Here is a 16,578-nt window from a genome sequence, read left to right as displayed (position 1 = left end):
CACGCGTACGTTTAGCTGTAAATTTATGCGTGTACATACGTTATTTCCATAAATAAAACACGTAAGCAGTTGCGGAAGATTCAAACGAAAATAAAATAATTTACGCGTGTTCGATAAATTGGGCTGGCGCGTGGCGATCGTTTATCGTGTTGGCCGCGGTATAAAGTCGAAAGGAAAGGCAAATTACAAATTAACGAGGAGCGAGTCGTGTGGCAAGTTATCGAAGTAATTTATGTAACGGCCGAGGTGCTGCTTTGTATACCTGTATAATTATTGGTCAGTGCTGTCGTGGGTATAAGATCAGGATTTCCATCCTCTTCCTCTGCCTTGACCGCAAATGTGGCATTGGTTGGCTGTTGAAGTGGTTTCGGTTTAGACGCCGGTGAGCTGGCGTGTTTTCTCCACAGCGCCATTAATACTCCGGTCACGATAAGCCCTAATCCGGTAGCCGTCCCTCCAAGCCCAATCAAGATCGGTGATATGTCCAGTGAAATGCCCGTCTCTCCTGTGTGCATGTGCATGTATGTGTGAACATCAAGCTTGCTCTTTTTTTTCATTTCTTTTTTCAGTTCTTTTCCCACGTTTAATTCGTCTTTTACCTCGACGTTTCTTTTTCCGATTTGATTGCCAATTCAGCACCGTACCTATCATTTTCAAACCTAACTATCGTTCATTCAATGTTTTATGTGGAATTAAATGTAACGTGGCACAGCATATATTGTTAAATTTTATGCCAAATGTTTATTCCTGCGAATAATTTTTGCAGTGGAGTTTATTTGACGTGAAATCAATATCTTTTGCTTTAACTAAATTTCGCGTATTCCGTGGCATCGTATGTTTATCAATTCGAATAATTTCACTTGATGTACGCAATTAAAATGTTAATACCATGTCTCGAAATTTCAAAATAACTTACAAGTAGAGTGTCATGTAATATGCAATAGTCTTCGACAACCTAACAAATTATCAAAAAAGAGTCAGACTAATCGTGAGTCTCAAATCATTATTCGTGCTCGTGAAGTATCTGAAATAATTGTGATGATACATTGTATCGTCTTTCAAATTTCAAAAAAATCGGTGATCTTGTTTGTTAGCAAAATTTTCGTGTGGTGGAAATAAAAATCGCTTGACATCGCTTTATAACAAGTCGAGTGAGAGATTCGGTAACAGATTTCATCTGTAATGTTTGTTTAGTAGACAATCGAGAGACTAAATAGCAATGCTGCGTACGAGCGCATTCTATACGGTCTAGCTAGTGCGGGTAGTGCACATGATTAATAATCCAGACACAGAGACAGACTGCGTAGGCGTTGTAAATCAAGTCGCGAGGATAGGCGTGTAACACATAGCATTGGCGATAGCACAGCTTCTCTCTCAGCTAAGCTATATACTTACCCGTAAATTTGGCCACGTCTTTAAAGGCAATGCCTTCCATAATAATGGGGTCGCTGGAGCCCTTTGCGTTGACCGCGTACAGAGAGACCGTGGTTGGTTTATGGATTTCGATTTCCCAATAGGGGGTGCTCGATTCCCAGCGTCGCTCGTCCGCTACAGCGACGAACTTTTGTGGCAAGCCACCATCGAAACCTTCCACACAGGATATCCGTATCCAGCTGCCGCTTTGATTGTGCGCCGTACAGTTCTGTAGAGGTAGCGGGTTAACTGTCGACACACAAAACAAAGAACACGTAACTCACAAGTATATGAAAGCTCTTTATTGCCTAAGTCAATCGACGCGAATACTGCGATTAGCTCGTATTTTCATTCACGATTAAAATAACCATGAGTTCTTGTGCGGGTGCTGTAGACATTTTCTTATTTTTACCGTTCGGTTTGATTTTTAATAAAGCGTTAAGCGTCCTTTTTTTGCTGAAAGCTCTGTTACTGAACCTTACGTTACTTTTATCGAGTATTTAAGATTATTCACCAATAATTTAGTGTCGACGAAGAAAATATATTTAATTACCAAGAGTTAAAGCATCGATTGTTGTATTTATTGAAATTTGCTCGGAGTTATTATTTATATACGAAGTAAAAGTATAACAAAGTAAGTAGAACGAGAAACTAATTGAATATATGTTGTAAATATGTTCTAAAATATAAAAAATTACAAGTTTTATTATTTGTACGTTTTCTCAAACAATTTGAAAACGTAGCACACACAGAAAGTAATGAAAGATTCAGTTTTACATTTGTCAATAGAGCGTGAGAAAAAACTTACTGCAATGAAAGTAATCATAAAATATAAGATTCATATTCCAACGGCGCGTATGTACCTGCGCTCTCTCTCTCTCTCTCTCTCTGTCTCTCTCTCGCTCTTTGCGAGCAGGTCATAGTTTCAATTAACTCTTTAATTACCCGCAGCTGTAGCACTGTAAGAAACGTACATGGATTTTTACAAAGCTCGTTCGACAAAGGTAAAAGTCCATTCGGTAATTTAAAAAAGAAAAGAAAAATATTGTAGTAGGTAGCGACAAATTAATTCATTCTATTTGCAGACACGTAAACGTCAGATTATGGCACACACTTTAACACATTAACATATCGATAGGAAGGAGCTGTAATATCGGAAAAGTCGCCGCGTAATGAACGTATTTAATTATGAGTTTAATTAAATTTGAATGCTTGACCAGGCGAATATAGGTATTCTGTTGGACGGCGACAAATGATTTTACCTTATTAACAAAAGTGTCTGGGACGAAGGAGAGACAGGTTTCTGTCAGTTAGCAACAGTCTTTATTTCATACGAATACACACGTATATTCTTGCCAAGAGAGAATCGTTACCACGAGCTATGGAAAAAATTGCCGGAGCGCGCTTGACAAATGAAACGAATTCGTTTCTGTCCATTTTCCGCAGCGGTGAGTTTGACTTTGACAAGCAAATTAACGTTGTTTCAATGACTCTGTGTTAGCAATTTTCACTCTCGACGACAAAAATATTACCACCCTATCTATATTTTGTCAGAGTCAATTGAATATACTTCTGAGCTCACCCGTTATTTAACCGGGGGAACTACTAAGGGGATCAAAAATCCCGTTGCGCTTTAGTGGATTGTCATTCTTGATATATATATATATATATATATATATATATATATATATATATATATATATATACACATATATACACACACAGAAAGAGAGAGAGAGAGAGAAAGAGCGGAGATGATACCCAAATAGGCGGAATTTTCATTTGGTTATATTCCACGCGAGGCTTTTCCGCCGCACTATTTTGAAAGTAAATGTTTAACACTATACCGTTATGTGTGTGTGTGTGTGTGTGTGTCAGTGAAAGAGAGAAAGAGAAAGAGAGAGACAGTAACCAACTTCCGTCTGCACACCGACCACTTTCGTTACGTGTATCCAGCTCGTGCAATGCTCGCTACTGCTACCGCGCCCCCGAATGACACTTAAAGATACACTGCGCGCACTGAACGTGAGAATTAAATCTATATTGAGCGCGTCAAAAATGTTGAATCATGACTTAGAAATTTGGCTGATGCACTTGTACATTAATTAGAGCTTCTTATAAAACGTGATTTGTAAAATATTTTTTAAATAAGTAAAAAGAATTATGGAACTTTATCGTTTTCTTTAATCATCAATTTGTTATCGAAGAAGAGAATTTTGTTATTCAAAGTCTTTTCAGTGTCGATAGATCAGCTGGCATAATATCGCAAAGAATATTTATTTGTTTATTTTCCATATTAGAGAAACCTTGCCATATCAGATCAATAAGTTGATCTTTCAATGGACTTCTTCGATATTTACAACCGAGCGTGAATAATCAACTTAGTTGAGTTGAGAATTTAATTTTTATTTTAATTTTATTGCAATTGACAATTTAATCGAAATAATAATAATCTCTTATACATTTCTGTCAAATTTATATACATATTTTCATAAGTTTGATGCATTTTCCTTTTTCCTCATTCAGCGCATGTACATCTATAGCGCTCGAAGGGTTTTGAGCTACATACGTATAGCTCTTAAACCAGTGACGCGATGAAGGAGGGAGAGAATTCAAGGAAAAGCTCTAGCCCTTTCTCTTGAGAGTAGGAATCTCTTGCTTTACTGCCCTGCGCACTATGTACACATAAATTCCATCTAAAAGTGCAACTGTAAGATGAAATTCTCTCTCACCCTCTCTCTATCTCTCTCTCGCTCTCTCTTCCTTTCTCGAGAGAGAGATAGAGATGGCAAAATATTGATGCATACTAGAATATCACATATAAACATTTTAAAATGATTGTATTGACAAAAACTACAAAAAAATGTATGCAATGTTCCCAATTCAAAGAAAGAGCATTTTTTCTGTTTGCTGATTAAATGTTCTCCCAGAGAGAGAGAGAGAGAGAGAGAGAGAGAGAGAGAGAGAGAGAGAGAGAGAGAGAGAGAGAGAGAGAGAGAGAGAGAGAGAGAGAGAGAGAGAGAGAGAGAGAGAGAGAGAGAGAGAGAGAGAGAGAGAGAGAGAGAATAAACCGATATGGCTATTAATCATTATGTTGGCATCGCATACCAGGAGTAGGAACGTGATAGAGGCAAGCCTGCTTGGATTGCCCAACGACATTGCTAGCCCAGCAACCAAAGGTACCATAATCTTCGTCGCTCCTAAGTTGATGCTTCAGCTGGCTAACAGTACTGTCACTGGTATATCTCGAAGGTGACACATCGCTCAATTCTCGGCTATTATTGAACGTCCAATGAAACGACACTTCCGTCGGACTTGCTTCCACTTCGCACGCAAGATTGAGCACTTGATAATGACGATGACCGAAACTTGAATTTGTCGCGGATTCTCCGTTCTCTTCGCCACTGCTGAGAAGGAAGTTCGAGGGTTGTTGCTGCTCGTAATCGTCCTTCAGATTTATCGGGCTCAAACGTTTGCAAATTGGCGCGACTGCGAACAGAGGGATGGTAAGCCCGTTACTCGTCAGTTCACTGTAGCGAGGAAAGAGTGAGAGTTGCTTGCTTACTGCGCAACAGAGGGTGTAAGTTACAAAGTGCGCGACAGAAGCAAATTGACACTTGAGACTAGTTGAATTAAGGGGCTGTGCCCAGATTAAACTTACTTTTAAAGAGCGACGCGCTCTACTCTGAAGGGATTGACTGAGATAAGATTGCCAAGTTACAACTACGAATTTATTCTTTTTCTTTTTTAATTGCACTGCATGTTTTTTAATCAGCGAAAATGTCTTTCGTGAAAATGAATTTTATTTTTTAAAGTTATTAATATCTCGACGATCCAGAGTGGCATTTTTATTTAATCAGTTGAGTAGTCCTGCGAATGAATTTATAAAAGTCAAATAGAACGTGCTGTTCTCCCATGAAAACGTTTTCATGATTGTATTATAAAATACACTTATGCAATGGACAAATTTGCAGTCAGTCAAGTTTTTTTTTTAATTGTAAAACTATGGAGAAAAATTATTTAAACCAGTCAAAAACTTACACATAACATGAAGGTAAATAACATTGGATCTATTATGGCCTTCGGAGTTGACCGCAAGACAGCTGTAGTTCCCTGAAGCTTCCCGAGTGATTCCCTGGAGGAAGAGAGATTGATCGGCAAGCACTATACCCGCGCTAGCGTTATGTCGCAGCTCTTTGGTCTGGAAAATATTGTTTTTTCATTTTTATGTATGTCTGGGTTCGAGGTATTAAAAATATAGTTTTTATCGCGAGTTATATGAGGTATTGTATCGAACTTCACAATCATTAAAATCAGGTTTTTGAAAATAAGGGTTTTTGAAAAATGTAATCGATAAAGGCGACCAATACAAAAATTATTGAATTAAGAGGATCTTTATAAGCTTATTTTTTGTAAAATGCCAACAATTCCTTTAAAAAAAGAATAATATCCGCGATAAATGGTCATACCGATACATCGTCCGAATAGTACATTGTGACAGATAATTTTTCTGTTACGGATGTATTTTGAAATATGCTCTTACAGAATTTTCGGACAAAGACATTGCGCTTAGATCATTTCATTACGCCGTGGACTGTTTTGCTAATCGATGCGCGCGTGCGATATCGAACTCGAAATCAAGATCGAGTGACCATGCGTAGCGGCATCGACACTTTCATTTCTAAAAGAATCTCTTATCTTTGTTGTTAAATTCAATTACAGCCTCTTCGAAACTCGAAACTTAAGCAACACTATTGTGCACGAATATTGTTTACTTGAAATAAGCGTATGAGAGAGGCGTGCGCCGCATCAAGCTGAGTTGCGATTTGGAATCAGATTTGACTATTTGCTACGATCACTGCCTCCAAACTCGCCAAAATGCATACATCGCTAAAAAAGATGGCAAATGCATTGTGGCAATCAGACTGGTTGAAAGGTTACCTTTCAAAGCTGATTGCCGACGACGGACATTGAGCGTCCGTCACCCCGTTGTTTGAGCCGAAAGCCGGCAATATCAAACAACGCAACACGAGCCACCAAAACACGGCACAATCTTTAGCGCACGGTTGGATTCATGACAGACTTCGACTCGAGCCAATCAAACAGAGTAAGGAGCAGTTGATACGTGAATAATGAAACCCCATTGGCAGGAGGTCAAGAAGTTCACGCCTTCGACCTTCGTGCGAGGAAAGGGAATTAAGATAAAAAAAAATTTTTTTTGCCTCGGACTCAGCTGGCGCGGCGATGTGTTTCATTCTTTCTAGATCAGGCTCTGATAAAAGGCAAGCCGCTTATCGTTGAGCACGCGTGCGTTAATCATACTCTATTAATTATACTTCCGTCAACTATACCTTTGTAAAATTTAGAGATACGATTTCCGTGCCGACATAAAATTAATCATTTCTTAATTTTAACTAACTCAGTTTGCGATTGAGATTTCAAACTTTTATAAATGTAATTTGTACCGTTAGTTTTAATTGCAATCTTACTTTGGTTCCGAGCGTTCCGGTTTTATTTGTTATATTTAAGCTATTTCATTGCGAGTTGAATAAATCCGGCGTTCTTATATCAAATGTTTTAAAACTTCCACTCTCAGTCCTTCTCACCCTAACATTTTCAGTATCATCAAGTATTTTCGGTTTCTGCCCAATAGAAAATAACAGGTGTTTGGTAAAGTTTTTTGAATAGCGTATAATTTTCGTACATGTAGGGATCATTTTCAGCGTTATCGTCGTACAGCGCGTCCTATGCGGTCTACATAAAATTCACATGCCTCACGTGTTATAGTTCAGATGCCAAATTCGAGCTCGTTTTCCTTTTTTTTATTGGATTATTATACACGAGGTGAACGCGTGAAATCCTGTGATTTTCCTGTAAAATTTATCGGGTTTTCTGGACGAGCGAAAAATTTTTGAATAACCGGGAAACGACATACCGAGCGATCATAAATTTACGATAATTCCAAGAGAATGCATTTCTATGGCAATGAACTACTCTACTGTGTCAGCCTTAATATTTACTTGTATAATTTTTTTTCTTTTCGTATTGTTGATTTTTCCATATTTCGAAAAATATTCACTTTTTTTTAATGTTATTTACTAAAAAAACATTTTTCTGTTAGCTATTAAAAACTATTTTGCAAAGAAAAAAATATTTTATCGTGGGATAGATAGAGCAAAGTTATTGATATTTTTCCATTTACGAGTATATATATTTTCGAAAGCTCATCAAACTCTTTTCGCACGCGGATGGATGGGTGTGTGTGTGTGAGAGAGAGAGAGAGAGAGAGAGAGTGAGAGGAGGGAAGATACAGTTTCTCTTTTATGCGGTATCTAAAAGCTCGCGCTCGCGCAATTTGGCCTCTGTTGGCAGCGAGCAGTAAACGCTTTGAGGAGTAAGGATTGGTGCATCAGCCAGCAGCGACGATAATCATCTTCAAGTGGCACTGCCGCTTTTACTTCGGCCACGTAGAGGCCGCAACGTGCGATATAGCTCCGCGAAAATGAATCTGCCGCTTATATTTATATTTCACACGGGTCTGAGTATACACGAACGTGAGTGAGTACTTGCAAGCACAGAGCAGAGATAAACGCAAAAGCGAGAGAGAGGGAGGACGAAGCTCTTTCGCGTTGGTTCCGTGGGAAAAGGGATCCGTCGCCAGTGGAAGGGGGATATAAATGAAAGCGGCGTGATCCTCCTTGAGCGGCTTAACTACCGAACTCCATTTCTCTCTCTCTCTCTCTCTCTCCTCTCGTGCTAAAAAGCTTTTTGCGCTTTGCGCATCGACGCTCTTTCTCTCTGTGCTATGAGCCATTTTTCCCACGAGTCTTTACGTATTAAGGCGAATTATTTACTTTAATGTACATTAGCTCAACGGACCTTGTGGCGGGCGTAGTGGGCAATGCGCAATGACAAGGAGCTTTTCGCCAGCGGCTCCTCTCTCGGCTCGTGCTTTTGTCTCGACCACGCGACGGCTTGAAAAATTACCCACCCCGACTGGAGAGCACCCGCGCCTTGTACTTGCGCCAAAGCGGCTTTGTGTGTGCACTTGTCTTTTATAGCCCCTTGCTTTAATTGCAAGAAATATATAGAAATTTTTTTTTCTTTTATGCTCTTCTTTTTTATTTACTACCGAACTTTTTCTTTTGTCGTGTTTGGGCAAACTTTCTGTATTACTCGGGAAATACTGTGTAAAGATTTTCTTATTTAAGCGCAGTTTCAAAGAGATTTAAAATAAGCTTAATCTATGTAAAAGAGTATGAACTAAGTGTAGTCAAAGTACGGCAATGAATACTACCCTATACGCTATAAAGTCTGGCAACAATTACAGCCAGACTTAATACGAGAATTTTTATCCGAGAGTCTAGGTTGAAATTTAAGATGAAATTTAAACAATTTATGCTATCTTTTTAAAAAATTAAAAGTTCAGGATGAAGTCTGATTATCTCTTCCCAAACTTAATAATTAATCATGGAACAATACTTATTACATAATCGGCTACATTTTTTAGTTATACCTTGTCCACAAATTAATCCTGTACTTTGTTCTTATTTATATTCGTCTGTGCATAATATCTTCTGATGACATTTTCTTAAAAACTTTGAAAATTATTAAAATAAATGAAATGTTTAATATCATATAATGTCAAACGATTTTTGGCACGTGGACTGCGCGCTCGTTCATTTCTATACAAACGGTTTTATTGAGAGTAAAGGTCACGTAATGCCGGGGGCACATTTAATTTAACATTTCCTTTAGACTAGCCCGTACATCCAAGGCGTGTACCTATATCTAGCATGCTGTTTTCTCAAGCTACGGACTATCCATTTCCTCAGCCCGAGCTACTGCTTGGATATGTAGTTCACCGCTGATTTTTCCTCTCTCTCTCTCTCTCTCCCCTCTCTCTCTCTCTCTCTCCAAACGTTATAGAGAAAGGTCGAAAAATATTTTTCTTCGTCCGCGCGTACGTACATCGATCATATATTTGGCTTAAACAAGTATTTCTTTTCTTTGTCGAGGGAGTTTGGGTTTGATCGATAGCGTTTTCAGAGAAAGTTAAAGGAAATGGCGTATATTTACCCCGTGGTACCAAGCCAGCTTAAAGTTCCTGGGATTTGCTCTAACGTTGCACTCGAAGTAAACATCATCGCCTTCCTTGATATCTTTCAGGTCAAAGGTTGAGCCTATACGTAGCAGCACGATTGGAGCAACTGCAAAACCAAACATATATTTCAACTTTTATCGTTCCCTCTTACTTTACAACGAGCCACACCATTCGAGGGAAACGTGTCTACTTGCACATTTGAAATAATCGATAATTTTCACTGCACAGTTCTTGCAATTTGAAGAAGTGCTGCTCGTATTTTTCAATGTCCCGATAGTTTTGTCGCACTCGCGTGCAAGAAACCTTCTAGCAATAGAGCATCGCAGCTCCGCCAGCTGTTTCTAATTTGAAAATGATCTATGAACGCAGTGAAGAGGTTTCACATATTACGATATTCCGCGCACGAAAGTTGCCAATCACAATTATGAACGGGACTGCGCAGATTATTGCACATGATGCGATCACAAGAAGTGATAGACGATGGTTATGCGGTCTCGGGTCGAGAGAAAACAATTCGTAGCCGAAGTTATGGGCTTCTTAAAATGGATCAGAGAAAGAGAGAGAATCGGACAGCGCTTCTAACTTCTTCAACACTTTTATTAGATCTGGAAAATAAGATTTACAAAACTTGCTTTACACTCTCTCTACAGCGCCATGCGAAGAAAGGCCTTCTCTAAACTTCATTCAGCTGCTACTCTCTGTCTATATAGCGAAGAAAACTTATGTCTCTGGTGCGCGATGTATAACGCTCTCAACTTAAAAACCCATCTCGCCATGCGCGCGACCTACATTTTATGCCGACAATCGTAAAATTAGCATATCGTAAAGTTCAAGAACACTTTCACTCTACTCCGCGAATCCACTCTTCGTCGTCAGGCACTTTACTTTGCCAATCGTTAATTGCACCTCGGCAATATGCTTTTTTTAGTAGACTATAAGTTGTCTTGTATAGTAGAGTTGCGATTCTTGTATAGTAGAGTTTTTCTTTCTTTTTTAAATGGGCGAAGCCGTAAAATATGAGCTTGATTTCCATTTCTCTCTCTCTCTCTCTCTCTCTCTCTCTTTCTCTCTATCTTTTTTTATTATATTTTGAGATGCTGAACACGAATTTCGATGGTGGTTTATCCAGAAATGTATCGGTAATTAGTTATTAATAAATAAAATGCTTGAATGACCAAAAAAATGCATTAACGATCTTAGCTAAGTTCAAAATTATGCCGTGCAATCATTATTTAATAACGAATGACCTTTTTCTTTAGAAATTGAAAAATATTGGATAGAACTTGGGACATTGAAATTCAAACAATAACGGAGCAAAGACAACGTGAGCGTAAATAAGCAAGGTAGGCAGTCGATGGAACTAAAATTGCAATATCGTTAGATCTGTTTAATATTTTTTGAAACTGAAAGATGTCTACGGATTTTTTATAAGATAAAGGATGTATGGCCGTCCTCAAAATACTAGTGAGTTGATCAATAAATTAATTAATTCAAACAATGAAATTGTGAATAGCGAATTACCTGTTGTTTGAAATTGGTGTTCAGAGCAGCTGAAAATAAATAAAATGCATTTAGGTGGAGCCCGTAACCTCCGTCGGTCACGGAACCCCCTCTTGGCTTTTAGATCAAAGCTAAAATACCCTACGTGACTCCACGTAGACGTTGTACTCTCGAGAGTCCGGCTGATTGGACTTAATTTTCTTCTTACTCGAGAGAGGCGAAATTCAACGTTGGACAGTTCAGTCGCGCTTATATATGGCTGGTTATTTTTTTTCTTTCATTGCGAAACGCTCGCGAATCGAATGCTTTTTCACGAGATAGTTTCCTGATCTGATCGTGCCGTACGGCCAAGTGCATTTTCGTACGGGATTTTATTGTCGCGCGTAGCTTTCGTTGTTTTCGTTTTTAAAAGTACTTCTCTGCTCACGTTTATTCTATTTTTCATGATAGCGAAAAAATTAATCAAATAGTCTGATATTACGCATGTAGGTATATTTCGATAACGGTGATAAGTACGAGAGTTAATATTTGAATAGTACGCGCAAATATTGGCGCATGTTGCAAAACTTATTACGAAACCGATGAAAAGTCAAAAAGAGCGCGTCCGTGAAATTGGAAGGCCGCTATATGCTTGGACGTTGGAGATAAAGCAGCGAAAATGTAGTGGAAATGATTAGTTTTCCCGGTAAATTGAATTCATCTCTATTATCCAGCTAGTTTGTGCACTGAACGCGGATCGCGATAGCCCTCTCCCCACCCTATACTTGTAGTACTTACTTTAGCCGGCGAACGAGCTCCATTCAAAAGCTCACGAGGGAAAATGCAAACAGTGTGCTGATCGAAAAGTCTTTTATTTTTTTAACCTTGCTTGGAATTTGATAGTATTTTTCGTCGTTGTTCGGAACTTTCGATCTGAACTATATGTGAAATAAGGTGAAGTGGATGGCAGAGAGAATTTGATACAACTGTTGTAAAAGGAATACTGTTATTATGTTACTTTTAACGCGTGATGAATTTTATTGGTCGGAAAATGTACACAAGTGTATTTTTGTTTGGCTTTCCGATAGAATTACGCAAATACGTTATCACGTTCTTTTGTGATTTTCGATTAAAATGCTCCTCAACGCCCGCTTTCGCGTTGTTTGATGATGGATCAAGAGCCAATTTCAGATGATAAAAGACTTATTATATGGAAATAGAGACTAGAATAATATTTTCTTGCTCTAAGATTATGTCTCTATACATAGTATAGAAATTAGTAGATTTCGACGTAGAATTTGATACTATAAATTAAAATTGACGGTTATAGCATTGTTACAGTCACTGCACTCAAATACACATTATGAAATAATTTTGATCAGCAAGTAAATTACATCAAGTTTCATGTCGATATTTTTATTAGAAATGCTGTTTGAAAATGTAATCGTTAACCTTTAAGAGTTCATTGGTTCACGACTCAGTGAGTTTGGCAAAGAAAAGTGCGAATGAAGCAAGTTAGTAGTAGATCAATCGAGAGTTTCATTGAAGTATATTATTATTGAGTTAATGCAATGCAATATTTTCAACTCTTCAAGTACTCAAATTTACTTCCATAGTTATAATTTTAATTAAGATTTACTATTTCTTTTTCATGGGAATTTTATCGAATGGATTTTTTATTTTCAATTATCAAAAATTTTATATTTTAAAAGTAATGGTTAAAAATGTGATTTTACAATTTCATCTTTTAAGGAACAAGTTTATTGAATTGTACTTTATTTAAATTATTTAAAATGTTCTATAATACATTGATTAATATAAAAATATGATATATCTGGCGGCCCTTCAAGTTTTAAATTTCCGAGTTTTTATAAAAACCACATAGTAGTAGCACATTTTTCAAATTTTATACCTTTTTATAAACTTAACTTCCATTATAGACAATCGAATGTTATTTTTCGAGTCTGTTTTCTCTGTTTAAATGTTCGACAGCTTTTTTCTTTAAGTTTATACTTACAGTGAACTTTCAACTTCCATTTATCCTCGATGGCTGCTTCCGGTAAATGTCGGTTCTCTGCACGACAGATAAGGTATTTTCCCTCATCCTCCGCATTGGGTATCCATTGAAGTATACTTACGCTCATTCCATCTTTCTGAAACTAAAAAAAGTTGTCGTATTTCAACATTTGTGTTTGCGCTTTCAGTTTGATTTCCTTTCAGTGAATTATATTTCTATAATAAGACGTAAAGTATTTATTGACCGGGTAGAGTTACTTATGTAATTTAAAAAATTTAATTGTTGATTAAATCTAAATTGTCAATGGCTAATTAGTTTTAGATTTACTATTTTTTATCTCCAAATTCAAGTGTTTACAACTTAGCACTCATCAGTTTCATTACTTAAAATAATTGTATCATTCCTCTGATATATGTAATATAATTGTAAAGTGTAGCTTAGAATCATATTTTTAAATTTACTCGATGTTATTTAAAAGAGAAAGAATCATTTGAAAGTCGATTGGTGAAATGGAAAAATGCAGAAGAAGAACGAGAAAGTAGAAGTTATGAGGAAAGTTTGGATTCTACGGGATAATGTGAATATTATCTTTCATAATTGTATGGCACAAAAATTATTTTTTTAGTTGAAGTTTCAAAAGTTTCCGCGCAGGCTAATAAATTGAGCGTTTTAAAAACTCTATATTTTCTTATACTATGCTTATACAACAGTCGCAAAACGTTATATGAATAAAGTATTAAAAGCCCGACTATCTTTGCATCAAATGCGATTAACTATTCAATGAAATCGTTTTAGTTACACCAGAATTGTATATATTTGTCGAGAGACATGCTCGATGAACCTTGGTTCGATGAACTAATGACATGCAAATTGGTAGAGCATTCCAAATATCCATTACTCATCAATGCGCAAGGGTATGTATCGAGATGGCGATTTCAATGATAATTGCGCAAACTATGAATTAACCCATAGGTACAATGGTTGGCTTAACTCAAAAGTCTATTTTCTATGAAAATCAGTCACTGAAGATTTTTCATAGAGGCTATTGACTTTATAACGAAACTCCCTTCTATGTATCATTGCTACGCTCTTAACATTTACGGTTTTTTTTGATAACGAGATGAAAGAGTCACGTAACGCAACGGATCTAGATATTTTATTGGTTTTCCGAATAGCGCAATAATAAAAACAAAACTAAATGGATTTTGGATAAAAATACAATCTATCGACAGCAAAAGTGATATAAAATATAAAAAATTGATGAAAAGTAGTAGATAAAGCCGAGAGTGCTAGGTCTATAAATAAATTACTTACATCTCTCGAGGAATTTTTCAGCTGCTTCGATCCTTTGTACCAACTTAAAATAGCGGCTGGCCTAGATCCTGTACTCTGACACTCGATCTCATACCTTTTATTAGCGGAAACTACTTTTTCCTTCCCCAATATGCTTACTATCAATGGTTTCACTGAAAAATAAATGCAACATTCGTTATTTCTTACAATTACAGAGGAATCATGGCAGAATGAATCGGAATATGTTACGTTATTATGCTCTTTTTCTCTCCATTTAGAATAAACTAGAATTTCTCAGTCATTACTTTTCCAAATTTCGCGTTTCGACTCGACCGGACTATAGAAATCCATTTTTCCATAAAAACCGTCGAGTAAGCTGCTCAACGTTCAATATTTACTTATCGAAGCAAGTTGCCATCGGACGGGTTGGCTTTAGCAAACTACTTAACTATACAATCGATATGAATAGTTGTGAGTAGGCGTTTAATTTTGCAATAACTTAATGTTGCAGCGTTAACGAGTCAACTTCGGCTTTTGCTTAGTTTTTTGTCCTCAAGAACTTGAGATCTTGATTAAAAAATGCAACGGTGTCGCCGTCGTCGTCGCGCTTCGCTCTTGCGAGTTTCTCATAAAGTTTTACCCACTGCGCGACTGCGAGGATATAGAAGGACTCTCTCTCTCTCGCGTGCAAGCGTGAATGTGCACTGCGAGCGAACGCCGTCTTGTACGACTCGGGAGCTGCGACATGATTTAATTTAAACTTGCTGAGCTGAACTCTTCGCTCTGCTTCTCTTTAACGGGTACGGGAAACGAGAAATCTGCGCGCGCGCGCGCGCGCGATTGTGAGTGTAAATGTTAACACTTGTTTAAAATTTAGTCGGTTCTCCTCCTCCGCTAATAGAACGCGCTCGCACTGCGCCTAATCACTTTTCCTCTATTCAAAAATATGCTTGCTCGAGCATGTGCACATATAAAATATTGGAAAGTGCAGACATTCCTGTTAAGAGTTCCGAACGCTACATACTCGTAGACTCAATCCTACCTGTACCTGGGCGTCGAATTGATGAACTATAAAAAGTTTTCTGCTGCGAGCATAGTATACCAATATACCATTGTTTTCGTTTGTCTGTTTGCACTTCTGTCGGTATGTACGAAGGCGAATCAACGATTCAAATTTTTTACTCTGCTAGAGAAAAATATTTTTTGTGCCAGTATTTTTATTGCGGTTAAAGCTGGCGTTGGAATGGAACGTTAATATTTGGTCGAATAATTCAGAAAAGATTTCGGTAAAACTTTAGGTTAGATATTAATTGAGTATGTTCATTGCTTTATAACATACTGAAGCTGTATTTCATTTTTTCAGTCCCGCAGATTGATTAAGTTTTTATTTATCTCGTGAATGTTTTTTCGAAATTGATTATTTTTCAAGTATCAGTAACAGAAATAAATAATGATGTTATATAATTATTTTTCATCTAATAAGATATATAACAGTGGTGGTTTTCTCTACCGCTCAGTTTTGATAAAAATTTAAAATAATAGTGTTATTCTTTATATTTTGGTCTTTAATCGATTCAATAGTGAATGAAAAACGAAAAAAGAAATATTTTTTTAATTTGAAAACAATTATAGAGTCAATATTTATTGTTTTCAATGTTATAAAGTATCGACTGTGTTGAGCTTTATTTAAAAAAATAACGTTGTCGTCTTTAACACAAAATATTTAATAATTAAGAGAATTAGTGTAACGATTTTAACGATTTTTTATTTAATAAATTAAAAACAAAATAACGCGATTGATGAAATTATTGTACTAATTTATTATTGCGATTTAACGCCGTCGTTATTTGTTAAATAAATTATCATTTCACATTGTAAAAATTAGCAACGAAATATAATCTCAGTCTCAAAAATATATATTTGTAATGTAAACGTATTTATTTATTAATAAAAATATATGCGTAAATGTATATATATGATGAATAAATTTGATACGAGTTAGTTGAACGTTTTGAGTCGTTATGACGCAAGTAAAATAAAATTTAATAATTCATAATTGAAATAGGGATTGTACGAGTTATATTACAATAAACAAGCAAGAATTGAAGTTCAAAAATAGCGTGTAGTTGTATTTTATGGGCATAAAAAAAACTTCCTCAGACGTGGGGACAAAAAGTCGCGAATGCAATATTTATACAAAGAAATGGATCAAATAGCAGTACATCAGAAAAGTGAACGAGGCGCAGTTCGCCTTTACAAATGCAAAAACGGT

At 36.7% G+C, this 16,578-nt stretch overlaps 1 protein-coding gene across 7 annotated transcripts in view; it reads right to left on the bottom strand.

Moving 5' to 3' along the window:
• Positions 1-16,578, bottom strand: part of LOC131670360 (nephrin-like) — a 67,590-nt gene that overhangs the window by 671 nt on the left and 50,341 nt on the right. For all 7 annotated transcript variants that reach the window (XM_058945895.1, XM_058945894.1, XM_058945892.1 and 4 more), the window contains 7 exons: positions 14,328-14,479; positions 13,014-13,155; positions 9,493-9,623; positions 5,455-5,614; positions 4,522-4,902; positions 1,396-1,662; positions 263-505 (listed from right to left, as the gene is read on the bottom strand). In XM_058945895.1, coding sequence (XP_058801878.1) covers positions 263-505; positions 1,396-1,662; positions 4,522-4,902; positions 5,455-5,614; positions 9,493-9,623; positions 13,014-13,155; positions 14,328-14,479 — 1,476 coding nt within the window. The remainder of the gene's footprint in view (positions 1-262; positions 506-1,395; positions 1,663-4,521; positions 4,903-5,454; positions 5,615-9,492; positions 9,624-13,013; positions 13,156-14,327; positions 14,480-16,578) is intronic.

This window comes from Phymastichus coffea, unplaced genomic scaffold (assembly GCF_024137745.1).
Source record: "Phymastichus coffea isolate CEN01 unplaced genomic scaffold, Cenicafe_Pcof_1.1 PCOF00109, whole genome shotgun sequence".
Classification (NCBI taxonomy): domain Eukaryota; kingdom Metazoa; phylum Arthropoda; class Insecta; order Hymenoptera; family Eulophidae; genus Phymastichus; species Phymastichus coffea.
This window is presented reverse-complemented; position numbering and strand designations above follow the sequence as displayed.